The sequence below is a fragment of the Micromys minutus genome, assembly GCF_963924665.1.
Source record: "Micromys minutus genome assembly, chromosome: 25".
NCBI lineage: Eukaryota > Metazoa > Chordata > Mammalia > Rodentia > Muridae > Micromys > Micromys minutus.
In genome coordinates this window covers 5667866-5694747 of record NC_137960.1, presented here as the reverse complement: position 1 = coordinate 5694747, position 26882 = coordinate 5667866, and the positions used below count along the sequence as shown (strand labels likewise).

Below are 26882 nucleotides of genomic sequence, written 5' to 3'. Positions count from 1 at the left end.
CCAGTGTTTACCTGGGAGACTGTCAGGGAGCAGAGGCAAAGGAAAGAAAATACACTGAAGCTCAGCTGAGCAACTGGAGGGTTTTATACATTTTATTTCCAAAAAAATGACATCTTGTTTTCATACAAAAGTAAACCAGACTCTCAAACTGCAGGCCACCTTCCATGCAGCCATAGGGCACACCCAACTGTCCAAGGTGACGTCAATAGGGTGCATGAGGTATCAAAAACAATAACAAATTAAGAAACACAGAACTTAACTCATTTAACACGTAGTGAGGCAGTCCGAGCAGGTGTCTCAGCAGCACTTTAGACGAGTAGTGTCAGCAGGGCCAGCAGACAGGCCCGTGATACAGACTTCCCAACAGTCTCTGCAGCACATGGCTTCCAGATGATGTCCAGAGCAGCCTAATAGAATCCAGGGAGTCCTCTAGAACACGCCAAGCTGCCATTCCCCTAGAGTCTCTCACATGTCCTTGGAGCATGACCTTCATGACAGTCTCTTTGCTTTGAAGAGAAAGACAGACACGTGAAGGAGCCTGTTTCATCCCTCACATCCCCTGTCCATCTTTGCCACCTTTGCCTGTTCTCCACACCTACTAGAGTAAAGGGAGAAGGAAGCTCTGTCCTGGTGGAGGCTGGGTTGAGGGCTGATGGTACAGCCCAAGCAGCGTCCATCACTACACTTGCAAACGGGACAGGCTCGGGAGTCACTCTCCAGAACCAGACCACGCACCATGTACGTAAGTGTGAGGTGGGCCTATATTCAAGGTTTTCCCAAGGCCTCTACGAACACCTGGTCTCTCCACTGTCTGGGGATGGAAGAGGACTGAGGGCACTTGGGAAGGCCAGTCTTCTCATCTGGCAAAGCTTTCCCGGGTGCTTCCAAACAGATAGCAGCTTTTGATGTCATAGTAAAAGACCTCTCACTACAGGTCACTATGTCAGGGACCAATTCTTGTACGGCTAGGCAAAAGGCAGCTTCTGCAATCATGAGGACAACAGGGTCACAGGAAGTCTGAGGTGCTAGTACTTTGGGGTCACTAGTACATACAGTCCACATAGCCCCAGAGCTGACCACCAGAGGACGGTCCTTTCTCCAACAGTTCCTGTGATGCTACTAGCTTACTCTGGATGCATGTGCGCCCATGGGTGGGTAAGCCTGCAGGGAGACAGATGTCTGTGCATGTGCGAGTGAACCGCTGAATGTTAAGTGTCCTCCTCAGCTGTCACCTGGCTCTTTCAGACAGTCTTTCTCTCACCATGGCCTGAGGCCCACTGAGGAAGCTCCCGGCATGCCTCAAGGAAATGCCTGACTGCAGTACCCCAATACTGGGATTCTAGTGCCACCAGGCACAGCTTCTTAAATGGCTCTGGGAATCAAACTTGGGTCCTCATGCTTGTGAGCACTCTGCCATCCCCCCAGCCTTCTTGTCACCTCAAACTATATTTTGAGTTATCATTAAGAATGAAAAGAGAAACAAATTAAAGACAAAACTCTTATTTTAACAAGGAGGAAAAGAACAAAAGAAACAAAGGAGCAATAAGAAGAAACAAGAATACATCTAGTAACATCTGTTAACTCTTGCCCTGCAATAATCTTGCAAAGCCTACATCAGATCAAAAACTCACAGCCAGGCATGGTGGCATAGGGAAGGCTGAGGCAGGTGGATCTCTTGAATTTGAGGTTAGCTTGGTCTACACAGCAGACTCTACCTCAATAGACAATCGGGTGAAGTGTGAGCTTTCGGAGCCATTTCCCTTGGGCACATAGTCCTAATCCTACATGCTGATTCTGTGCAACAACAGTCTCTCAGGACAGGGCTGAGTGGGTGAGAGAGCGTCTGTCTCTAACATCCTCCCCAGTGTTCTTTACTAGATACCACTGACGGCTACCAGCCCACCAAGCAATCCTTTCAAGACTGGCTTCTAAGAGAGGAGACGGGCAACATCAGAGAGACTGGCTCAGAGTGCAGGACCCTTGCTGTTTCTCCACACCGCCTTCCTCTCAGCTAAAAGGAGGTGGCTGAAGTCACAGGCCAGGTGCATCTTCCTAGAGGCCTTCGACTCCGGAAGAGCCCATCTCACAGACCCGCAAGGCCTTCTCCACACACTCATCAGGAGCTCCAACTCAGTGTTACAATAGCAAGGGAACCAATGGGAGAATGCAATCTGCGGGAGCCAGAGCTGAGGAAAAGTGATTTACCTCCAGATCTTTTGGTTTCCTATGCTGTCCCTCCCATGCTAGCTGAGGACCCTTCCCCGTCCCCCCAACACTCTCCAGCCCTGCTTCTCTCATTTCCAAAACTCAAGGGAGCTGGCACAGTGCCTCAAGACTAAGATCCCAACACTTGGGAGGTCAACTCTGAGTTTCAGGTTGGCCTACAAAGTCAGACTCTCAAACCCACCCTACCATCTCCACAAAACCAGGAGGAAAGGTGGAGAAGAAACTGCTGAAAAGCAGTGTGAACATACTTGGTAACCAGTTAATTTAAGGGGAACAGAAGAAACAGGGGAGGGAGAATCTGACAGGACAGCCCTCCCCTTACCACTTCCCTACAGGGAACTTCAAACCTTTTCCTCCAGAAGGAGCCTGCTGCACTATGACACAGCCACAGTGACTCTGGGACAAACGTCTCATTTGAATGTGTTCTTTACCCCAGCTGCACGGCAGGCTTCTTCAATTCTGTTTTAATCCTGTTTCCTAATACCCCTCCTCTCCTCAATAGCTAGCCAGTCTGGGACCTAAACCTGGAGACACCCTGTAGTCGGGGAAGCTGAGGAATGCCCTGCCCTTGGAGTGCACAGGACATTGGTATGAGAACCGCCCAAACGCTGGCCAGTCGCCAGAGCCTGTGTTCTCTGGTCTATTTGCTTTGTTGTATTTATGTGTATGAATGTTTTACCTACACATATATATGCAAGACGTGTGCATTCTTGGTGCCCAAAGTAGTCAAAAGATGTCAGATCCCTTTGGGCTGAAGTCACAGGCAGTTGCAAGTCAACAGGTGGGTGCTGAGAATTGAGCAGAAAGTGCTCTTGACCACTGAACACTCTTTCTTCAATCCCAGATCCTAAATTCTTTTTACAAATTTCTAAGCACTAAGGAATAAACCAGCTTTCAAATGGCACCAGAACACTCAAAGAGAGCTGGCATTTTAAATTTTCTCTAACCCCACACTGTAGCCCAACAAAGCTGCTGATGGCCCCGGCACATCTCTCCCTAAATCAAGTCTCAGACCCTTCTGTCTGTCTAGAAAATCTGAGCTGCACTTGCTGTGAGAACTGCAGAAAATGGAACTGGCTGCCAGACGTGCGGTGAGCAGTGTAACAGGGAGCTGTTTCCTCAACAGTCACTCCTCTTGCCAGAGAGGCCCAGGGGTAGCCCACTTAGCCTCTGCAGAGAAGGGAGGAGGAACTGGGACCCTTAGTCTATGCAAGTGACTCTCCATGAGAGGACACAGGTGGACTTGGGCCCTGGGCTCTTCCAGGTGTCAGCTGTGATGAAGAATACAGGTTTGCACTGGGCGAAGAAACTCTCATAGCACCCCACCCTGACCCACACAGCACACTTCAGCTCAAAATCATAGCCCCATCCTCATCTAATCTGGCTCCCAAGACAACAAAAGCAAGCCGTCCACTGGCAGGCCCTCTCAGTTTTGGCTGTTCTACAAGTCATGTGCCATGTTTGGAAAACAAGCATCCAGAAAGCCCTAAGGCTTGGCCTAAACACGGATTCCTCTACAGGATCCTCTCTCATTTCCACCTGGCCGGACCAGAGTAAGTGGTCCTTCCTCTGAAGCTGCACAGCACCTCTGAGTGAGTGTGATCAAGGTGAGGTGCGTGCGTCTCTGCCCCAGGCTGTGCAGGGCTCCTACGGAAGAACAAGGTGGAGACAAGAGAACACGGGGCTCTGCCTGAACTATGGGCAGAGGTAACCGAGCATGAGATGCTCTAGCAGGGTATCAGGAAAGCAACAAGTACATACTTCCTTTTAGATCACACTCCTGGACAGGAACTTCACTAAGGCATACTTCCTGCTCAGCGTCCACACTACCCAGTTCTGTGATGCGCCTTTTTCACACTACGGCTGTGTATGAGTCAGCAACAGATTCCTGTCCCTACTTAGAAAAGCTAATACCTGTAGAAGGGCTAGGAGAGAAGAAAGCCGACTGCTACGAACATTATGTCTCAGCTCAGGAGTACAACCAGGCCACACATAGTGGCAACATGACAGCACACAACAGCCACGGCACCCTGCCTTTGTGCAATGGCTCTCTAAGCGACAGCCGGTACTGCCCACCCAGCAGCCATCTTCTTTCTGATGAGTCTGCGGCAACATGAAGGAGTGGGTCTCTGCAGCACCAAGTGTGACATCACCACTTAAGCCAGCAGGTCTCAACCTGTGGGCCATGACCCCGAAAGACGACCAGAAACGATATTTACATTGTGATTCGTAACAGCAGCAATCGCACAGGTGGTTATGAAGTAGTAACAAAATAATTTATGGCTGGAGGTCACCACAACAAGAGGGACTATTTTAAAGGGCTGCAGCATTAGGGATGTTGAAAACCACTGACTTAACAGATGTTCACTATGGAGGGACAGTTCAGGCACACTGGTCATCCCTTCCCCAATATTTTCACCTCAAGTCCCTTTACTGGGAGATAGATGTTATTAAACCCACCAGGACCCAATAGACTGTGTGTGTGTGTGTGTGTGTGTGTGTAAGGGATAGTGCCCAGGGCCTTGTGGGTAGTCAAGTACAGCTGACTACACCCAGCCCTAAGCCAAGGCCTTACAGAGCGGATGTATTTGCTTCCTTAGGTGAATCTCCGGGCACACACCCTATGTCTAACTGGTCAGCTGCCTTCAGCAATAGCACCACCTGGTGTGCAGACAGCAAACCATCTGACTGTGTTCTTAGTCCCAGCTTTTCACTGCCCTCCAGGGAGCAAGCAGGGTACACCTACCTGGTAAATACTCAGAGACTAATTCTAATTTGGTTTTTTTCCTATGTGGGCTATCTGAACTTCTCATATATTCCCATTTCTTCTGCCTATACTTCATTCAAAAACCATTGGCTAAACTCTATTCTCCAACCTCAACCCATAAAAATCCCTAATGTAAAGAAATAAGGTAGGGATTGGGAGCTGGGAGTCACTCACCTCTTCGTTCCCTAATAAGGACACGCCTTCTTTCCTTCACGTCTGAGCTTAGGTTATCCACCATCTTACTAATGCAGTTGTCCAGAACCAGGGAGTTGGTTCTGGACTCGATGTCCTTTCGACAAATGGGACACTCCACTTTCCGCTTCATCCACTCACTAATACAGAAGGAGCAGAAACTGTGGGCACAGTTCAGGGTGACAGCCTGCAATGGGAAAGGGACATTCTTATTTTCTCAAAGCAGAACAGAGCAAATTTCCAAGGACCACAGGTAAGGTCACCACCCACTTCCGCCTCCCTTCCTGTCCCTCTAAGAGCCTCCACAGTCCTGAGCAATGCTGTTTCTCCACGGAGAGAACTGTCAGACCAGAGACTATGCAGGAAACAACGTCTTGAAGCCAGAGTGACTGCAGTCAAAGAGCTGGTTTTCCCTCAGGAGGCTGACACACCCAACCTCCCTAGGGGCCACCTAGGAACAGGACTCCCTCAGTACAAGCATCTTCCTTTTCAAAGGTAAACAAACAAACCCACCCAATGTTAAACTGCATAAGTGAAACACTCTCAGCATAAACTGAGTTGGTTACAAAAGGTAGGAAATGTATGAGATCAGCACAGCTGGTGTGATAATATGGCAAAGTAACAAATGGTAGCCTAGGAGACAGGAGCTTGCTTTTCAAAAGGACCCTCACAGCCTTGAAATGTATTCATTCTGGCGCCTGGTACCCACAGTGACCACACATCAATGGCATTCACTACCCTGCGTCAAAGCCAAGCTACAAGTCCACACGGAGAGCCATGTCCCCCACAGTGAAAGGACAGTAGCAGCAGTGGGCACTTTCAATCCAATTTTTCAACACCCCAATGCTCAGTGGCTCCCACAGGTTCCCACTGCAGTTAAAGGGTAACTGCAGGTAAATCTCTAAGAAAGAGACAGCATGGTGGGGACCCCATGGCTGTCCTGTCTCCGAGCGATTCCCTGGTGCGCAGGGTGGGCTGAGCCACTGCTCATACTTAACTCAATGAAGTACTCTGAGCAGATAATGCACTGGAGCTCGTTCTCCAGCACGTCGTTCATGTGGCTGAGAACTTCCTCCTTCTGCGCTTGGACTTTGTCCTTTTCTTCCTGCAAAGACACACCACCACCTGTCACTGGAAAAGCACTGGAACGCAGAACAGGCTGGGAGCCAGGCTAGCGGAGTGCAGCACCTGGGCAAGAATGAAACTCTCCCTTTCCAAGCGCTGCCTCCTGACCCAGAAGTGGCTCCCTGTCCACTGTGACAGCCCTGAGGTCTCCAGGAGGATGGGCAGACAGGACAAGTGGCCGACAACAAAGGCTGCAGGAGCTGGTTCTGCTCCTCCCCCATGTGAAGACAAGGTGAGAAGTATCATCATCTGTGGACCAAAATCATGTCCTTGCCAGACTCCATCCATACCTGTCAGTACATCCCAGGACTCCCAGCCTGCAGAACCTTGAAAGATACCTTTCTGTTGTTCGTTAGCTACCCGGTTTACAGTACTTTAGCTACAGCAGCCTGCATGAACTAAAAACCCTACTCTCGGTGTCTGCTCTGTACGTTAATTTTTGTTCCTTTCCCCAAAGAGCCAAGGTGGGGCCTGGGGGACACTAGCAAGTCACAACCTGAGTGATAAAATCTTTTCCCCCAAACTATAATTCCACAGGACAAGAGAGAAAGGGCACTTGAGAGGCAGGGGCCTGAGTGAGTACAGGACAGAACACTTACTTCCCCAGGCATGGCTGGAAAGAAGTCCTTTGGGCTCCAACCCTCCAACTCTTGTCACCTCCTGCTTCTGCTCCCATCTCTCCCCAAGGTCAGAGCACCCGTGGACTTACTGCTAGGAAGGACACTAGCTATGCTCTTTAAGTTGAAAATTGGTTATGTCCTCATCCCCCAAACAGGAAGCAACAGGAGTCCAGGAGAGGAGGAAACGCCACTCAACTTACACCCAAGCACTCAGCTCATTTTGACTTTTTCTTTTCTAATCAAAAGAGACTATTAAGTCACATAGGAAAGGAAAATCCAGACTAAGACATGTTGTCTGAAATATTTTTTTTTAGATTTTTGTTATATGTATATGGGTGTTTTGTCTCAAGTATGACTGTGCACACGAACATGCACTGTTGCATTGTTGGGTTGGATTCCCCAGATTCTCTGAACCTACAGTTACAGGGAGCTGTGAGCCACCATGTGTAGTGCTAGGACCTGTACCTCTGGAAAAGCAACAAGTGTTAACCACTGAGCTATCTCTCCAGTCCACCATAAAAAATTTTAAGTTCCTCGGTTTTAAAATACGTGGTAAAGCAAAATGATAGCAACTTGGGAGCTGGAAAAAAGGATTAAGAGTTTAAAGTGGTTAAGAGCACTGACTGCTCTTCCAGAGGTCCTGAGTTCAAATCCCAGCAACCACATGGTGGCTCACAAACATCTGTCGTGAGATCTGATGCCCTCTTCTGGTGTGTCTGAAGACAACGATGGTATTCTCATATAAATAAAATAAATAAATCTTAAACAACAACAACAAAAGAGTTTGAAGTGGAGGTAAAGCTCTGCTGAAGAGATGGCTCAGTGGTTAATGGCACTGGCTGCTCTTCCAGAGGACCCAAGTTCAATTCTTAGTACCCACATGGAAGCTTACAATTGTCTGTAACTCCAGTTCCAGGGGATACAACATCTTCTTCTGGCCTCTTCAGGTACTACATTCATATGTGTACACATGCAAGCAAAATACTCACATATATATAACATAAAAACAATATATTGAGAGTAAATGAGTTTAAAGTCATTTTAGCTACATAGTAAGATTGAGGCCAGCCTGGACTATGAAATCCCACCTCAAATAGATTAGATAGATAGGATAGATAGATAGATAGATGATAGATAGATAGATAGAAAGAAAGAAAGAAAGGAAATGGTGGAGCCAGATGTGAGTGTTGTACAATAGAGATCCTCACAGACTGCTGGCCAGCCAGGGTTATATAGTAAAATCCTGTCTCAGAAAACAAACACAATCCACTCAGAGATTGTAGCGCAGCAACAGAGAGCTTGCCCAGATGCCTAAGGCCCTGGTCCATCCCTAGCAAAGCACACCCCTACTCCAGAATAAAAGGTACTGATTTAACAAAGGACATCAATCAGCTCCACCAGGGAGGTCTCCTCCTTTCTGTACTCAGCTCAGCTCGGAACCTGAGTAGGGTGACACAGTCTGACTCAAGACACTCATTTCTGGTTAGAAACTGTGGCCTGAGGTCCTGAACTTGTCTGTATATTCAAACATCACATGCTTCCTCCTAAGTATATACTTTATGGTTGCACACGCTTAAAGAAAAATGTTTTGGATACACATTTGGGTTTCTGCCTCCTGTGAATGAGCTGGATCTGAGCAGACTGGCCTTGCAATGATGGAAGGCTTCTGACTGAGGAGAGCTGCCTTCTGGGAAGGATGCGGAAGCACCCTGCCTCACAGCTCCCTGAGGCCTCTTACCCTCAGACCCCTTCCCTTACTTTTATTACTGGTCTGGCCCTGGGAGGCACTGATGTTTGAGACTTATAATTTAATAAGAGTTTTACCGATCTGGTGGGGAGACAGGCAGCTTCTAATGGAGAGCCCCAGACAAAAGCTAGCATGCAGGGTCCATGCCTCCGTCCCAAGCATTTAGCTTCTCAAAAAGGGGAAAGATGCTGCCTCACAGTGAGTGTGTACAGGGTGAATTAACTTTACAGATTATCTCCCTGAGGTAAGGAACAACTGTCTGTATTCATCACAGCAACCACGCACTCTAGAGCATGCCAAGCTGTACACACTAAATTTAAGCCTGTCCTCTGTCCCGTACCTTGGTCCGCTCCAATTCTTTGTTCTTGGCTTGGATGATTTTCTCAAAGTCCTTCTTGCTGCGATTTAGTTCTTCCATTAGAGCCCGATGCTATGGAAACAGCAGGTAAGCCATTAGGATAAGCTGTGTACCACACACCTCTGCTTCCTCCCTCTGCTCAGTGACTTTGGCTTGGGGACCAGTGAGGACAATTTCAAAAGCAGTCTCCTTTCATTTGGGATGGACGGGCCAGGATGGGGAGAGGACAGCAGATCTGTCGTCTGCCAGCTGGCATGGCCACCTAAGTGCCAGCAACTGTCTCACCTTGACTATAGGTTCTACAGCTCTTCCACCAGCCTGAGCGAGAACATCTTCGAAGGGACATCCACAGCCGTTCAAGCATGGCGGCAGAGAAGCATGGCCCGATAGCAGGCCAGACTATCGCGTGCCTGCATGAGCAAGTGTTGGAGGGAGCAGAAAACCCACTCCTTCCTCACAGCAGGGCAAAGCCTGACTCGTCCCTGGCCAGTTTCAAAACCTCTAAGCACTGGTTTAAAAACACTCAGGAGGCCAGCACACTGGCTCATTGGGTAAAGGTGTTTACAGTGCAGCCTGCAGACCTGAGTTTGACTTCTCAAGTCCACCTGGAGGAGGGAACCTTCTCCCAAAAGCTTCCTTCACACATCCTGTGGTTCACAAACACCCATGGTCACACACAATGTCTTCAAAGATCTGTTTCTATTTACTGTGTGTAGATGAGTATAAGGCACACGTGTGCATGTGCCCTGGGAGGCAGAAGACCATGTCCAGTCTCCCGAAGGGGCTGTAAGCTGGCTGAGAGCTGGCAACCAAGTCTCCATCCCCAAGTGAATGCTTGTACACGCATACACACATACACACACTCACACGGAGAGTAAAATAAACATAATTTAAATACTCAAATGGGAATAATGCCTACCCTTTCACCCTATGAAGTAAATAAGCTCAAAAAATAAAATCCAAATAGAATTTTCACCTAATTATTTCTAAAGCCATTTATGTATCTGTCCAGAAGAAAATCTTCACGGGTTCCCTCTCACATAACTGAATACCGATAAGGCTGAGGCGCAGGTAATCAATAGAGATAACCCTGAACAAATTGCATGCAAGCCGCTCACTGTGCTCAATGAGGCTTTACCATCTCACTAACCTTCCAGCTGAACTTGCATCAAATCACTGATCACAATCAAAGTTCAAAGGCGAAGCAAGTTTTTGCTGTTTTTTGAGACAGGGTCTCACTATGCCGACCAGTCCGGCTTTGAACTCCGATGTGCCTGCCTCTGCCTCTGAGTACTGAGGTTAAAGGTGTCTGCTGCCATACCCAGCTGAAGTAAGTTTTAAAGGTGTAAGGAACATAAAGGTAGTCGAGTAAAGAAGCCCTAGGAGTCAATCCTGTTGGAGGACGTCATGCCATGAGTAGCTCTATTTTGTTAAACAGGTGTTTTTTATAAGGGAACACTCTTGAATGTTTTCTGGATGCCGCAGTGTAGGCATGGTGAGGTACAAAGGCTCTCATGGGCCCCAAGGCCCAGGCATCACTAACCACTCCCGCTGCTGCCCTCACTATTCTGGAAGTAGAGCCCCATCCCACAGAGCATCTACAGGCAGTCAGCACAGGGCGCCTTCTGCTTGATGAAGACGTTAAGTTTCCACGCTGAGATCTAGTGTGTATCTGTGAGGCTCCACATCTCCAGCCTGACGGTGCGAGCATCTGGCACCTGTTCTGTTTGCAGACTGGAGGTAACACGGAGGAGTGGGCTAAGAGGCAGAGGCAGCTAGTGGCCATGTGGTGCTAGGCTGTTCCCCACCCAAACTACCATAGCCTCAGCAAGTGGGAGGGCTTACGTTACCTCCTGCAGAGCCTGCACCAGCTGTTGCTTCAGGTCGCACTCTCCTCCATCCTTCTCCAAACCCTGAAAAGCCAAAACGGAATAGAAGGCTTTGGCAGTTAAGGGGGAAAGAGAACAAAACCACAGGAGCAGTCATGACAAGGAACATGGGGCGGGAAGCAGGCAAGAAGACCCCAGTTTACTTCAAACTGCTACCACCAAGGGATGTGAGCAGTGATACTTGCTCAACTACTGCACGCCCTCCTCGGGGCTGGGCTTCAGGCCACCCACTGAAACAAGTCCACGTTTCTTTTATTGCCACAATACTCAAATGGATGGAGTCTGAGAACTGAGCCACAAACATCTAAACTCAAATACATCCCCAGGGTTGGCCCCCTCAATGCTTCCGTCTTTTCCCTTCACACTGACCACCTTCTCCAAGGCACTCTGTGCCCTGGCCTGAGCCTCCGCTGCCTATCCGCCAGCAGCCATGCAGACAGCACTCATCTATGGCCAGCTTATTCCATGCAGTCGTGTGCTTGCTGCCTAAGGCTCACCTACAGGGTGGGGATGTCGACTCATGCGGAATGTAATGTGCCGACCATTCTTCCTATGTGATAATAGGGGCATATTTGTTCCTACAAGATAAATCACTTAATGATTTTTTTTAAACTGGGCATTGTGATACCAAGCAGAATTCCAAACACAATGTCAGGCCAGGCTACGGTGAGGGCAGAGGGAGATGAGCTAACACACGGCGTTGGGCACGCGTCTCAACAGTCACTCTGCCTTTAGCCTTCTGCCCCAGAAAAGACTTTGCAGTTGTCTCTTCAGCACAGAGCAGCCACATCAGAGGCATGCTCTCGTCTCTGAACACACGATGCTTTAAAGAGAATTCTGCTCAGAATTCCCACCCTCTGTTACTTTACAGCAGTCTGGGCTGCACAGGGGGAGCAGAAGCTATGTACGCCCACCGTGCGTGCCCCGAGGCACCGATGTAATCCATGGCTTTTGCTAACCCTACCAGCTCAAGGAGATAGCAAAGGTTAGAAAGAAAAGTATAAAGTCTTCAGAAACAAGCCAACACCACTACAGGCTGTTCCTTGCCCAGAGAGACCCCAGTAAGATTTAAAAAAAAAAAAAAAAAACACCTCTGCACTTCAGCTGTGACTGGTCCTTTTTGGTTTTAAGTCAACAATAGGGAATTCTTGATATTCGTCGTTACCTGAACAGCTGTGGTGGGACTGGAACAGTTCCTGCCACATGGGAACTGACATTTTAAAGCAAGAACAGGATCAGCTCCTGCGTGAAGCTTTATGCAAGAGCTTGTCATCTAAGCAAATGCTTTGGAGTTGAGAACACATTTGGTCCAAGCTTCATACCACTCAGATACTTCTTTTGCCTTCTACGGAGGACAGTGGCGGATCACTCAGCCAGCTGTGTGCCTCCCCATGGCATTCTGGTTGATCAAGACAGGAACAAAACTATTCTCTGCTGCCGCCCCTCCCCCAGGTGAGCTAGAGCTCACGGCACAGCAGAGGCACTGTCATGTACACAAAGACAGGGCACCAAGCTGGCCTGCACCTGCTCTAACAGCAGAGAGCAAAGAAGCCCTGAGGCTATGGTTTGCTGGCATCCTAACCTCTACCCAACCTCTCCCGACTCTACCTCACATCTGAAACCCATTTTCAGGCAGAGAGCAGTTTCCTCCAGGCTGGCTGCTGCAAGTCACCTTGCTCATCCGGACACCGTGCCCGGCTCCTGACCTCATCGGTGTGCAGAAACCCCAATCCTTTCCAAACTCCATCTCAGTTTTCCACTCCCTCTGCTTTCCTTCAGTTCTCTCCTGTGATTAGCATTCAGCCCCTGCTTCAGAGACAACTCTAGCTAGAAGCTCACAAGGCGCCAGCCCACCTGAGAACCCCCTTACCCACTGCCTCTGTGGTACCTGGAGGTGATGTTCCTCTTCCTGGAAAGTCTTCTCCAGCTGCTCCACTCTTGCTTGCTGCTGAGCTTGCTCTGCGTACAGCTGAGACTGTAAATCTCGAAGCTCCTTCTCCATCCTCACAATTTTCTTTGAGTTCCCCTTCCGGGTCTGCCTCTTGACGTTCAAGACAGCTATCTGCTTTTCCTGCATCTGTGTTTTCAGCTTCAGCATCCTGGACATGGTCACCTTAAACAGTTCTAAGCTGCTCTGAGATGCTGATGGGCTGCAGGCCTTCTGCCTCGTAGGATAGAGTTTGAGGTCCTTCGGAAGAGTAGAGCAAGCATGAGGCCCGGAGGTCCTCTCACTCGCCTCAAGAGACATCAGCGTGGGGCACAAGCGTCCCAAGGACTGACTTGCTGTTTCCCCTTTGCCAGGTGACTTCTCTGGCTCAAAGAGTCCACTGGACACTTTGGCCGGTGGGCATCTGAGATCCGAGGGGCCCTCGGCTGGAGGACTCTCTAACCCATCCAAACTGAATCTCCTTTTCGTTCTCAAGCCTTTATGTTTCTCCGCTGTGTGGTCATTCTTGGGGGCCAGGCAGGGAACCAGGCTCTCCCTGTCTTCTTCAATAACTTCGTATTCGTACTCCGCGTGCTCCTTGTTTTCCAGCGGCACACCAAGCTGGATATGGTCTCCCTTACGGATGCAATAACCCTGTAACGGTGCCAGCCGTTCTCTGTTCAGCCAAACACCATTCAGACTCTGGGGAAAAAGAAAGAAAAACAAAATAAGCTCATGATTTTCCTCCTCTTAATGGAATTTCTCTCTTGCTGCTGTAAAACCTTCTGCCTTTTCAGAAGGAAAACCCTTGAGAACAAACAGAAATGAAAGGTTCATAAAGCACCATCTTTGGAAAGAGCATTGTGCGCACAATGCTCTGGCTTTCTACCTATATGTCACATTCATACCTCCACAGAGAACTGCCTGTAACAGGCAAAATTCTCTGTTCTAAAACACACAACGCACTGAGCAACACTCAGACTCAATCACTCCTATTGACCTAAACTCCGGGCAATGAGTCAGGACTGGAGAAAAAGCTCCTAGGGAGGGAACCATCACCACAGAGAACCACAGCCAGGCTTAGGGCCCTCGACACGATGAGCAAGCAAAGCACTCTGTGCAAACGCTGAGAGGTCAGTGGATAGTACCAACACTCTGCACTGGGGGAGTCTATGCAGGTGGGGACTGACCCCAGGAACACCAGCAGCCGAGCCCCCGAGGCAGAGTGTAGAAAGCAGAGCTGGAGCTCTCACACCAAATTCAATACAGCTGCATACTCTTAGTAACTTCTCTTCCCTGTCTCAGTTTTGTCTGTAAAATGAGAACGTTCACTGTGAAAAGCAAAGCACAGCACTCCAGTACCATAAGTCTTTGCCCCCGAACTTCTTGTTTTAGTGAAATTGGACTGTTAGGAGCATGGATGGGGAGGGGTTGAGCTCTGGGGTAGAAGCACACAAAGACCCAGCTCAATCCCAACACTGAAGTCTTGGATTAGACTTCCTGCATTTGCAGTGTCTCTATCATCTAAGTAAGAGCTGATGACACTGGGTGGACTTCCTGTTTGTTTTTTGGATTTGTTCCTGTGTCTATAGCATGATGATCTTTCTGGTGATCCCTGTGTGGCTTTAACACGTGTAGCATACTTAGAACAGTACCTGACACAACTGATGGATCATTTCACTTCTGAGCTTAACAGCCTACCAGGGATGGTGGTTTCAACAGGAATGGCCCCCTATCATGTGTTCGAATGCTTGGCTATAGGGAGTGACACTATTAGGAGGTATGGCCTTGTTGGAGGAAGTGTCACTGAGGAGGCAGGCTTTGAAGTCTCCTACACTCAAGCTACATTCAGTGTGACAGTCTCTCCCTGCAGATCAAGATGTAGATGGACCTCTTGGCTCCTCTGGCACCATGCCCACCACCATGCTCCTCACCATGACAACAATGGACTAAACCTTTGAAACTGTAAGCCAGCCCCAATGAACTGTTTTCCTTTTTAAGAGTTGCTGTAGTCACGGTGTCTCTTCACAGCAATAAAACCCCAAGTAAGACAGCAGATAAGAAAAGCAAGGACAAAATAGACATGGAATCCTATGGCATAGCAAAGGGTCCCATGTGGAGGTAGGTTGGCTAAATGGAGGTGGCAAGTCCTAAAATAGACTTCAGAGACAACAATATATTGGGAGGGCTCTAAACTTTGGGTGAGAGGCCAGAGATTAAACTCACTGCTGAACTGAGATGAAGACTGACATTTACACTGTATTTTTTAGGTTAGCAATCTGTTAAAAGTATCAGTCAATATTCTAAATATCTTGAACAAAGCACAATATGCAAATATAAATGGATAAATCATAAATGTACAGAAGAATCACAAAGTGAACACCTCAGCACTATCAAAATGTGGCTTTAAAAGCACATCACAACATCCAAGGAACCCGTCCCTCCTTCCCTTATAAGAGGACTAGTATCTTGGCAAAATGGCTTCACCTAGTTCTGAAAAATATAAATCATAATCTCTTCTGCTGTCAGGTGTGTGCGCATGTGTATGAGGCCAGAGCAGCACTGGGTGTTTTCCTCAGGTGCTCTTTACTTTGCTTTGTGTGTGTATGTTCTGTTTATATGTGTGTCTGTGTACCATGTGTATAAATGATGCCCATGGAGGTCAGAAGAAAGCATCAGACCCCCTAGACTCAGAGCTGTGGCCAGTGGTGAGCCACCATGTACATGCTGGGAATTGGGTCTTCTGCAAGAGCAGTAGGTGTTCTTAACCAAAGTCATCTCTACAGGACCACACTCCCTTACTATTTTTATTTTGCTGTTTGCTTTTGTTTTCCAAGACAGGGCTTCTCTGTGTGACCCTGGCTGTTCTGGAGCTCACTCAATATACCAGTCTGGCCTCAAACTCAGAGATCCTCCTGCCTCTGCTTCTTGAGTGCTGGGACTAAAGGCATGCACTTCTGCCACCTGGCTTTGTTTCGCTTTTTTTGAGACAGGATCTCACTATATAGCTCTGGCTAGCCTAAAAATTGCTTTGTAGACCAGGATGGCCTGAAATTCACAAAGATCTGCCTGCTTCTGCCTCTCCAGTGCTAGAGAATTAGTATGTACCACCACACCTGGCTACCTAATTTTTAAAAGATTTTATTATTTTAAATTATGTGCTTGCACGAATTTAATTGCAAATGCCCAGAGGTCAGAGGATCCTTAGTACTGGAGTTACAGGTGGTTAGGAAGCGTCTGAGGTGGTTGCTGGGCCTTCTGAGGTCAAGAGCAAGGTCTCTCATCGCTAGAGCTCAGCAATCAGGCTGACTGACTTTTGAAAGTGAGTTTTAAAACTCCATTTCTACCGCCCCCAACGCCCCCCCACCCCCACTCTAGAATTAAGACACACACAGATTTCTACAATGAGATCTGAAGTCAGTCTGAATGCCTGCCTGGCAATCTCCCTAGCCCCTACTTTGTTTCTTTGAGACAACGCCTGGCTATATAACCCAGGTTAGCATGGAAGTCAGACTCTCCTGACCCACTCCCCAGTTCTGGGACTACAGGCAAAAATTAGCATGGGTGGCAACTTGCCTCGGAGACTCTTCACTCAATATTATGATTCTAAGACTTATCCATGATCAGCACAGTAGGGTACATGGTAGAAATACACTGTAGAAATACTAATATAGGCTGGAGAGATGGCTTAGTGGTTAAGAGCACTAACTGCTCTTCCAGAGGTCTGAGTTCTATCCCCAGCACCCACATGGTGGCTCACAACCATCTGTAATGGGATCTGATGCCCTCTTCTGGTGTGTCTGAAGACAGTTACAGTGTACTCACATACATAAAATAAATAAATCTTTAAGAAAGGGCATGTTCTAACATGCCAGACATAAATGTGTAAAAAAAGAAAAGAAAGAAAGATACATTCTATATGGGTGGGCATCACAAATGTTAGAGACAGAGCTACACATACACACTCAAACACACCCCTGGATGAGTCACAGATTGTCACAGTACTTGTGCCAACTGGCCTTCCCTCTGAAGGAGAAAGTGTTTTTGTCCCTCATCCTAGCCAGTACCCAGAATCACCAGATTTTCCTTTTTAGCCACTTTAGAATGTGTGGTTCCCTTGTGGTTTTGATTTGAATTTCCCTGAGCACTGAGCTTAAACAACTTTTCGTGGGCAGTGAGAACTTAGTACTCTTTTGTGATGTTCCTATCTTTTCGTTTTTAGAACTGGGGTTATATTTGTCTTTTGGAAAAACCTGATTCAGAATCATTTACACACACGAACAGGTGCCAACAACCTATGTGAATTTATAACCATCACTCCACCTTGGGCTCAGCGTTTTCTTTATGGTGTCTTTTGAAGAACAGAAATCCTTAATTTTATTATACTACATCAAATATTTCTAAGCACCCTCCCCCTGGTACGAGACAGGGAGGGCATCAGAGCTACTGCTCTGGGGTTCGTCTCTGCCTCCCTCTTGCTGCAGAAGCACAGGGATTGCAGACATGTGAGATTATAGACACATAAAGCTCATGGCTTTACCGTGGGTCGAGGGGAGCCAAACTCAGCTCTTCATTCTTGTTTTACCTACTGTGCCAAGTCCTCAGCCTATTCTTCAGAATATGCCATAGCTGGAGAGGTAGCTTAGTAGTTAAATGCACTGCTGCTCTGGCAGAGGACACAGGTTCAAGTCCCAACACCTATAAGATGGCTCACAACCACCTGTAACTGCAATTCCAGGCAGTAAGCTTCCCTCTTCTGGCTTCCACAGGCACTGCCTGCATGTAGTACACAGACATACATGCAGACAAAGCACCATACACATAAAACATGGATGTCTGATAAAGGCTAAAAGAGCAACTAGAAGTCAGAGCTGCTGCTGATGCTAGTAGACCTGAAGCTGGGACTGTCCAAGTGGAGAGACTCGGCCACAGAAAACACACTCACAGGACTAGAGACTCGGTCTGTCATACAAAGGTAGAAATCAACAAGTAGCAGATCAATCTGTGTCTAACCTGGTCTACATGACAAGACCCCCATCCCCCATCTTTAAAAAGCCTGATTCCAAGGTCCATTTCCACTATCCCCCTGGGGGCTTGTGTATTCGCACTTCAATGCTTCCTGGTTCCCGGCCCCTATCCTACCAAGCCAGTGACTGTAAGTTTTGTTTAAAGGGGACTCAGGAGAAGGCTCAGCACTTCTCAGCATAGTGCTTGCTCCCTTTCCAGAAAGCCCTGGACCCTCTGGAAACTTCCAACACCCACATGGGGATCTCACAACTGCCTGTAACTTCAGCTCTGGAGAAGCTAAACTTGTCTTCTAGCCCCAAGCACCTGCATACAAATGCATACAATACACATAGAAATAATACAATAAAAAATCTAAACATGATGTTTAAAGTGAAGTATTTCTGAGAAAAGGGGCACACATTTAATCCCAACACTCTGTAGAAGATAGAGGCAGAGGTGGGCATATCTCTGAGTTCAAGGACAGCCCGGTCTAGAACTAGTTCCAAGGTAGTAGGGCTACCCAGAAAATCCATGTCTTGAAAAATTAGAAATTTTAAAATGTATAATAGGTCTGAAGGCTCAGTGGTTAAGAGCACTGGCTGTTTCTTCCAGAGGTCCTGAGTTCAATTCCCAACAACCACATGGTGGCTCCCAACCATCTGTAATGGGATCTGATGCCCTCTGGTGTGTCTGAAGAAGGCTACAGTGTACTCACACACATTTAAAAATTAAAAGAGCATCACATGGATCCTGCTCAGTTCCCAGAACCCACAGAGTGACTCACGACTTCAACTCCAGTTCCAGATGGATCTAGCAACACTAGCCTGGGCTGGCACACACACTCACTAGCCTGGGCTGGCACACACACTCACTAGCCTAGGCTGGCACACACACTCACTAGCCTGGGCTGGCACACACACTCACTAGCCTGGGCTGGCACACACACTCACTAGCCTGGGCTGGCACACACACTCACTAGCCTGGGCTGGCACACACACTCACTAGCCTGGGCTGGCACACACACTCACTAGCCTGGGCTGGCACACACACTCACTAGCCTGGGCTGGCACACACACTCACTAGCCTGGGCTGGCACACACACTCACTTTCACATACTGTCCCTCCCCACAAAGCACAGAGATAAACACAACTCAACAGAGGCCATTAGGCTCATGTGAGCTCTTGTACCTTATTGTCCATAATCGTCCACTGTCCCTCGGGATTCTGCTTCAGAACGCAGTGGTTCCGAGAAATCATCAGAGGGCATACCTTCGATATCAGCTGGTATGTGACACCAAATCCCCGTCCTATGGTCACCTGAAAGACAAAGGCAACGTAAGACACAATCAGTCACTATGCTAACAGGGGAGGTTCTCTGCAGTCTGACTTATGAAAGCAGACACCTGTGAACCCTAAACTGTCCATCTGCTGTCTTCCTCCTCCTCAGCTGCCACAGGGAGCCACCACAAAGAAAAAAAGCAAGATGTTGTAATAAGAGAACACTTAAGAGTTAACAGTAACCAAAAAGGGAGGAAAAAGGCCAGGCAGAGGTGGCTCACAACTTTTGTCCCAGCACCGTGAGGCAGAGGCAGGCAGAACTCTCGAGATCAAGGCCAACCTGGCCTAGATGGTGAGTTCCAGGATAGCCAGGGCTACAGAGAGAAACCCTGTCTCAAAAACCAAACACAACAATAGGTTTAACCATAGAGGGCTGGGGAGACACAGCCTGGTCTCCACGATTCTGGGTTTGTTTTCCCAACAGCCACATGGTGGCTTATGACTATCCATAATTCTAGGTACAGCAGACCTCATGCCCTCTTCTGCCCATGTCCCCACCCCAGGCACCAGGTATATGTGTGTGTATAACACACACATTCGGCCAAAGCAGTCATACACATGAAATAATTAAAAATAGATAAAAAAGAGCCAATATAAACTCAGGCTAGTACAACCCTGAAAGGTCACTTATTTCCACCATTGGTGAGATGGGAGACACATTCCCACCAGCTCATCTTGAACACTGCCTTTATACATATGTCAGGCCTTGGTGTTTTTTCAGTTGACCCTGGTTCTGCCCTAGGTTCACCAGGAAATCTCCAATTCCCTTCTGCAGGTGACCATTCCTGCCCTGTTCTCTCAGGGCCTGGGTTTGAGTGTGTCGTCTCAATAGGTCCGAGAGGACTCCTGGTTTGTGATAGCTGTTGTATTTAAGTTCTTAGGAGTGTTTGAAAGCAGTGAAACAACTCGAAGTCAAATTGTGGGTTACAAGCTGGAGGCTTGTGCTCTGCTCGAGATGGCTTTCCAGACTACTTTCTCCGTGCTCTGCGCGACAGTTCTGAGCACTCCTCTCTTGCTTCTTTCTACAAGGCCAAGTTACGGATCAGCTTCCCAGTCTAGGCATGGTAACCAGAGTATGTGTGGCACACGGCTGCCAAGTTATCCTCGACCCGGGAAATAAAATTTTTTAATTTTTAAAATTTTACTGCCTTTATTTGTATGCATTGGTGTTTTGCCTGCATGTATGTCAGATCTTGAGTTACAATTGTGAGCTGCTATGTGGTTGCTGGGATTTGAACCCCAGTCCTCTGGAAGAGCAGTCAGTGCCCTTAATCGCTGAGCCCCATGACGATATTTCTTGATCCTCCTCTCTAACATTACCACATGTTGTGTCTTTTTCTATGACTAGCTAGCTGGCCAGTGTGTGTTCAAACGCAGGACCTAAAGCTGACTTTGTTAGTCACAGTCATCGTGTTAGTTCAGCCTGTCACACTGCCGTCAGACAGACAGACATACTGTTCCTTCTAGCTTTAGATTCCCAAGAAACTGATATGGCAGTAGCTGCTGTATCTTCAGTCAGGACATACAAAAAATAAAGTTAATGGAGACTGGAGAAATGCTCAGTGGTAAGAGCTCATAACTCCAAATCCAAGCTCAATGCCCTCTTCTGGCCCCTTCAGGGCACCGGTACATACACGGGGTATACACTCTGAAAAGTCTAGCTAGTCTACAACTATATTCTTTGAGTCCTGGGTCCACGCTTCCCCACAGGAACAGCTTGAGTTTCTGTAGAAGATAGAAACAAAGCTCAGATTCCCATCTGTCACACTTCTTGGTATACCTGTCTAATCACGACCGCATGAGGGAAGGAAATGAGGTTCTTCTGAGATCCAGATCTCAGTCTGTTTTCTGTGCTTAAGCGATCTTTTGACTGACCTATACGGTGACCTTAGCAGAAAACAGTCAAGGTTATGGTTCTCTCTTTTCCTGTTTGTAGCCTTCACTGAACTCTCTTTGTAGACCAGGGTGACCTGAAATTCAGAGATCCTCCTGCCTCGGCCTCCTGAGCTCTGGATTAAAGGTGTGCACAGTCTGTCGTTTTCTAAAACATGCCTTCATTCCTCCTTCTGTAAATCATTCAGAACCATCTTCGAGCTCCTTAAACACCAGCAACAGCTCTGGCCTAGTTCATCAGCTGCTTGTAAACTCTTAGTAACAGACATGACAGCTGAGAACAAAGAAGCCACCTTTGATTCCATGGCCTTCATTCCCGAATCCTAACTGTACCTAGTCCTGTGGTCATTTCTGCCCTGGGTCTCTTCACTTCCATCTCTCAGTCCACCTAGTCCCGGGCTTTCAGCTCCTTTCTGGGTCTCTCTTCCCACAGCAGCTAAAGAGGGAATAGAGAAGAGGTTAGATCACCTCTCTTCAAAACCTGCCTTAACCTAAGGCTATCCACACTCCGGTTGATTGAGGGCCTTTCCAAATATATTACCCTCTGCTTCAAATGCTCTTCCCAGTCTCACCCACTCCGGGCCTGCACCAATTACCTGAAAGTAGGAAGGCACACTCACTGTATTAGCATACACTTAGCACCGCCCTCAAGCACCTCCTTCCCATCCATCCCACCCTCACTGCTTCCTAAAGTACACATCTCACCCACCACTGCTTTCTGACACACTGCACAGCAGACGCTTGAGAGCACAGGTGCTCAAACCCTGTGTGGTGAGAAACCACTAAAGCCCTAGCACTTAGGAGGTGGGAATGGGGAGAGGATGCCTGCCTGCCTGCCTGCCTGCCTGCCTATAGGATAGGCCCAGATTCCAAAAATGGGTGACACTCGAGTCTTGTTTTATATCAGAAGTTGGAAACTGTGGGGCAGCCACCGAGATAGCTCAGTGGCTAAAGGCATTTGCTACCAAGCCTTGGCCCACATGGTAGGAGAGAACGAACGGACTCCTAGAAGTTGTCCTCTCCTCTGACCTGTACACATACATAGCAGCATTCGGACAACCACACACACACACACACACACACACACACACACACACACACACACACACACGCAACTTTTCCCAGGTCTGAGGACTATCGTGGTGATGGGGGTGTTTAGGAATTGTCCACTGTCCGTGTTCACTGACAATTTCTGTCTCTGGTACTGTTTTACAGGAAGTGTTCCATTTTCCATTTGACACAGCCCGACTGCCATGAGGGAAAGCAGCACAGAAGAGCAGAGAAGGGCCTTGTGCTGAGGGGACTGAGAGTCCAGAGAGAGGAAATGTCCTTCGTCCTCCTTCCCTTCACCACCCTGGGCTCCACACTGGTTCCATTTCAGCAACGATCCCTTTGGCAGCTGCCCACCTCCAGCCCCGTGCTCTGCAGGGCTCCTTAGAACCAGTACACACCCGGGAGCCATGCCACCCTTCCCAGGAACTGACCTGCCTTAGCTGTCAGGATCGGCTGATACCAGGTCCACCTCCCAAAGATGATGCAAACCCACCGGCATACTGTATTACCTGAGAGCCACAGTCAGATCTCATCCTGGCTTTCAACCAAACCCTTTATACACTCTGCAGGATATGCTCCAGAGGCTGACAACAACCTGACTTTGCAAGTCACCAGGCAGGCTTCCTTCACTCACAGGCCCCCAAGGCAGGTCAATCCTCAGTCTTTGGCTTTCTGCTGCCTTGCCCCATAGATGCCGTTCCACACAGAGCCACGGAACAGTGTACAACATAACATGTCCAGTAGTACTTCTGCCCTTGTTACTCCCAGGTTGGCAAACTATTCAGGAGTAATCGATTAGTCCACAGAACAGAGTCTCAACAAATAAGTCAACACTTAATTTAAGTTTCTCTACAGGGTTGTGAGAGACTAGTAAATGCTCAGGGATACAGATGAAAAAAAAAACTTACATGTAAAAAAGAAGCAGCCCTCTAATGTCTAAAACCGGACCTGCTCTAGACCATTCATTGCCTAGTAAACCCAGACAGTCTCAGGCTCCTTCAGAAAATCTAACCTTACCAATTTCATTGAATATAACTTTTATGTCTTAGGGTTACTACTGTTCCAAGGAAACAACATGGCCAAAAAGCAAGTTGGGGAGGAAAGGGTTTATTCAGCTTACACTTCTGAATTGCAGTACATCAAAAGAAGTTAGGAGCTCACTCTGGCCAAGAACCTAGAGGGAGGAGCTGGTGCAGAGGCCATGGAAGGGTGCTGCTGATTGGCTTGCTCAGCCTGCTTTCTTATAGAACCCAGGACCACCAGCCCAGGGGTGGAAACACCCACAATGGGCTGGGCCCTCCCCCATCAATCACTAATTAAGAAAACGCCTTACAGCTGGATCTTATGGAGACATTTTCTCAATTAAGGTTCCCTCCTTTCAGATGTCTCTAGTTTGTATGCCAAGCTGACATAAGACCAGTCAGCACACATGACCAACATTCAGTACGGCACAGACTTTCCAAAGCCTCAAGAGCTCATCCCTGACCCAAAGTTCTCTTTCCAGATCTGACTGCAAGGTCTCAGCCCGCCCCAGCACCTCTCTCCCACTTTAGTGCCTCCCCTTTTGCCTTTGGTTTTAATTTTGCATTCATGAAGCTGAAGATACAGCTCATCTGCTTGCCTTCCAAGTACTAGACCCTGGATTCAATCCCCAGCACCAGCCCTTTTAAGTCTGCACTATCAAATATTGTGAGCAGTTTCTGGAGAGAAGGTTGTCTCTGACCCACTTCGGGAATGCAACCGCAGTCCACCCCGACTCGCCAGTTCCCTTCGGAGATTGAACGGAAGACTTTATTTTATTTTATTTTATTTACATTACAGCCCGAGGGTTTTAGGCAAGCTACCCTTAAACTCGCGATCACCCTTAAAGTCAACTCCAGAGAGTCTACGCCCTCCGCAGCCTTCCGGGCGTCCATCTTCAGACTTCCCTAGGCAGGTTCCCCATTCTCAGGAGTCAGTGGGGACGCCTCTGCCTCAGTTTCCCCATCTCAGCTGGGTCACCGCTAGGCACTGAGGGACTCTTAACGGAGACCGTGCCAGCTCTCGACCCCATCCTCCTCGCTGGCAGGCCCGCGTCCGTTACAGCGGCTCCGGCACGGGCCCTGCTCCCGCGCAGCCGCCCTCCAGCCCGGGCCTCAAGCCGCGGCCTCGCGGCCCGGTCCCTCCAGGCTCTAAGTTGGCCGGAGCCGGCTGCGGCCTCGGCGCCTCCCCGCAGGCCCGGTAAGCGCGGCGCCGCTCCTCAGCCTCCCGACTCCCGCAGCGGGCCAGGCCGCTCGCCCTCACCTCACTCCCAGCCTCCAGCTGCAGCCACTCGCGGTCCATCCCCAGCCGCCGCAAGCACCAGCTCCGGCCGGCCGCGAGCTGCCCCGAGACCAAAGGATCGGGCTCGCCCATAGCCCGCTCGGCACCGGGACAGCGATCAGTAACCAACCAAACTCTAGCCTGGGCTCCGGTCGCCTCCGAGGCTCCTCCCGCGCACCATACCTAAACACCAGACAGAAGCAATCGCCCCGGATCGGCGCGGGCCCGCCCCTGGACTGGGAAGGCGGGCAGTGCGCATGCGCAGCGGGAAGGCGGCGGCCGTGGGCGGGAAGGGCGCAGGTATGAGTCGGAAAGGGGGAGCCTAACGCCTCCTGCGGACCCACTCCAGCCAGGGCGGCTGAGCGAGGGGCTCTGTCTCCAAAACCCCAAAGCCGTAAAACGTAAATTATAGGGCTAGGAGGATGGCTCAACGAGTAAAGTTGCCAGCGAACGTGGAGGCAAGAGTTCGATGTTCAGGCTTCACCTTGGTGGCAGGGGAAACCGGACCCTTCAAATCGGCCTCTGAGTTCCACATGCGCACAGTAGCGGGTTAGTGTGTGCATACGAATAAACACTGAAATTAAAAATTATAGGGCTGGAGAGATGGCTCGGTGGTTAAGAGCACTGACTGCTCTTCCAGAGGTCCTGAGTTCAAATCCCAGCAACCACATGGCGGCTCACAACTGTCATGGGATCTGAGACCCTCTTCTGGTGTGTCTGACGACAGCTACAGTGTACTTATATAGAATGAATGAATGAATAAATAAATATTTGAAAAAATTATAGTAAATAACAGTAAAAAAACCACTCTTTTCCTTGGGTTCATATGATAATGACTATTTCCCAATTCCTCCCTCTCCGCGTTCTCCAAAGCCACTACCCCAGATCCAGTAGTAATGAACTGGAACCTCTTATTTCCACCCCACGCCTTTTATATTTTACAGGGTGTGTTGGAGGATGAGGAAATCAAGGGCATTCACCGCTATACCATAAGCTGAGAGACCAGCCTCTCAGCCTGGGACCTGGCCAGTATGAGACTGTGTCTACAAAACAGACAAAATTTGCCTCATAACTACATTCTGATGATGGCCATAATCGTTTTATTTAAAACTATAGCCTACTTTGGGCTGGGGGTAAGATTCTGAACACTGAACACACAGCCAAGGTTGGACTCTGTAACTTAATTATACCAACACCCCATTATAGCCCACTTTTGAGTGATTTCTAAAACTGATCACTTTAAAGTTGATTTGGTCTATTGCTGCTTAGCATCTAGTTTTTTTGGTGTGACCTCATTTTGTCACTGAATTTTTAAAAATTATACCAGGCAAATCTGTAGAGATGGATCGCATTACTTGGGGCTCATACGGGGGTACAGAATGAATGAAAATGGGCTTGAAGGGGCTGGGGACTCCACCCTGAAGTTTGGTAGCCTATTGTTGTTTATAATGTATGCATATAGGTGTTCTGCCTGAGCCAAGTGCATACCTCATGCCTGCAGAAGCCAGTAGAGGTCGTTGGATCCCCTGGAACGGAAGGGTTGTGAGCCACCATGCAGGTGCTGGGAACCTCATTTTAATCAGTGTGCCATTTCTCATCCCCGCTGATTGTTTTTCCTTTTATCTCTGTGGAGGTACGGAAGTGGTTTGTGTGTGACCAGCTTCCTGGACTTGAGAATGAGGAATACAGACTGCAGAACCAGGCTGCATGAGTTCAAATCTCAACCCTGCTATTTACTATAGGAGCTGAGACAGCTATTTGACTGCTTAGTTTCCCAACTTGTAAGACGAAAGGAAAGTTGTAGTTGACATTAGCTATTTTGTGGGTTCTTCTTTCTTCCACCCTTTCAACTCCCTAACACTGGATAAGAGAGAAAGAGAGACAGGAAGGGGGTGGTGCTATTGTTAGACACTTCCTGTTGATTAGGGGCATTGAGTTCCTTGAGGAAGTTTGATCTTTGCCATCAAAATAGATAATTTCTTCCTTCTCTCTCCTCTCCTCTCTTCCCCTCCCCCTCCCTCCCTTCCTCTCTCCCTCTCTCCTCTCTTTCTTCTTCTTTTCGAAAAACTACTTAACAAACCAAGACCAACAGCAACCAACCAACAACCCACCCTGCCTCTCTACCCTCTGAAAAGTCCCCAGAATGTCAAATGTCACACAAGCACAGACATTCTCTGCCACTGGCAAAAATCATACCCCCTGCTGGAGCAGGAGGTGAATCACAGTCAGCTGCTGTGGACAGTTTGAAGCAGCCCCACATCCCATACCTGGAACTAAAACAAAAACATATTATCATATTTCTGTTTTTTTTTTTTTTTTTAAGAAACCAAACCCCCAAAAATTGTCACTACAAAGAACAATGCTAACGACAGCCCTCACTTATGGAGCTGTTTGGAGGATAAATTCTTGTCATATTGCTGGTCTTTGATAAGTACCTAA

General features: G+C 48.4%; 1 protein-coding gene across 2 annotated transcripts; it reads right to left on the bottom strand.

The window, feature by feature from the left end:
* Positions 1 to 86: 86 nt before the first annotated feature.
* On the bottom strand, positions 87 to 24602 carry RNF8 (ring finger protein 8). Of its 2 annotated transcripts, none has more exons than XM_080937840.1 (8): positions 24426 to 24602; positions 19047 to 19175; positions 12813 to 13553; positions 10886 to 10948; positions 9018 to 9107; positions 6185 to 6290; positions 5168 to 5374; positions 87 to 506 (listed from the first exon to the last, which is right to left on the bottom strand). In XM_080937840.1, the coding sequence occupies exons 1-8, from the start codon at positions 24534 to 24536 to the stop codon at positions 490 to 492; spliced, it is 1464 nt and encodes a 487-aa protein (XP_080793966.1). In that variant the 5' UTR covers positions 24537 to 24602; the 3' UTR covers positions 87 to 489. The 2 variants fall into 2 exon arrangements, with proteins under 2 accessions (XP_080793966.1, XP_080793967.1); XM_080937841.1 differs by lacking the exon at positions 24426 to 24602 and adding an exon at positions 21423 to 21527.
* Between the last annotated feature and the right edge of the window lie 2280 nt (positions 24603 to 26882).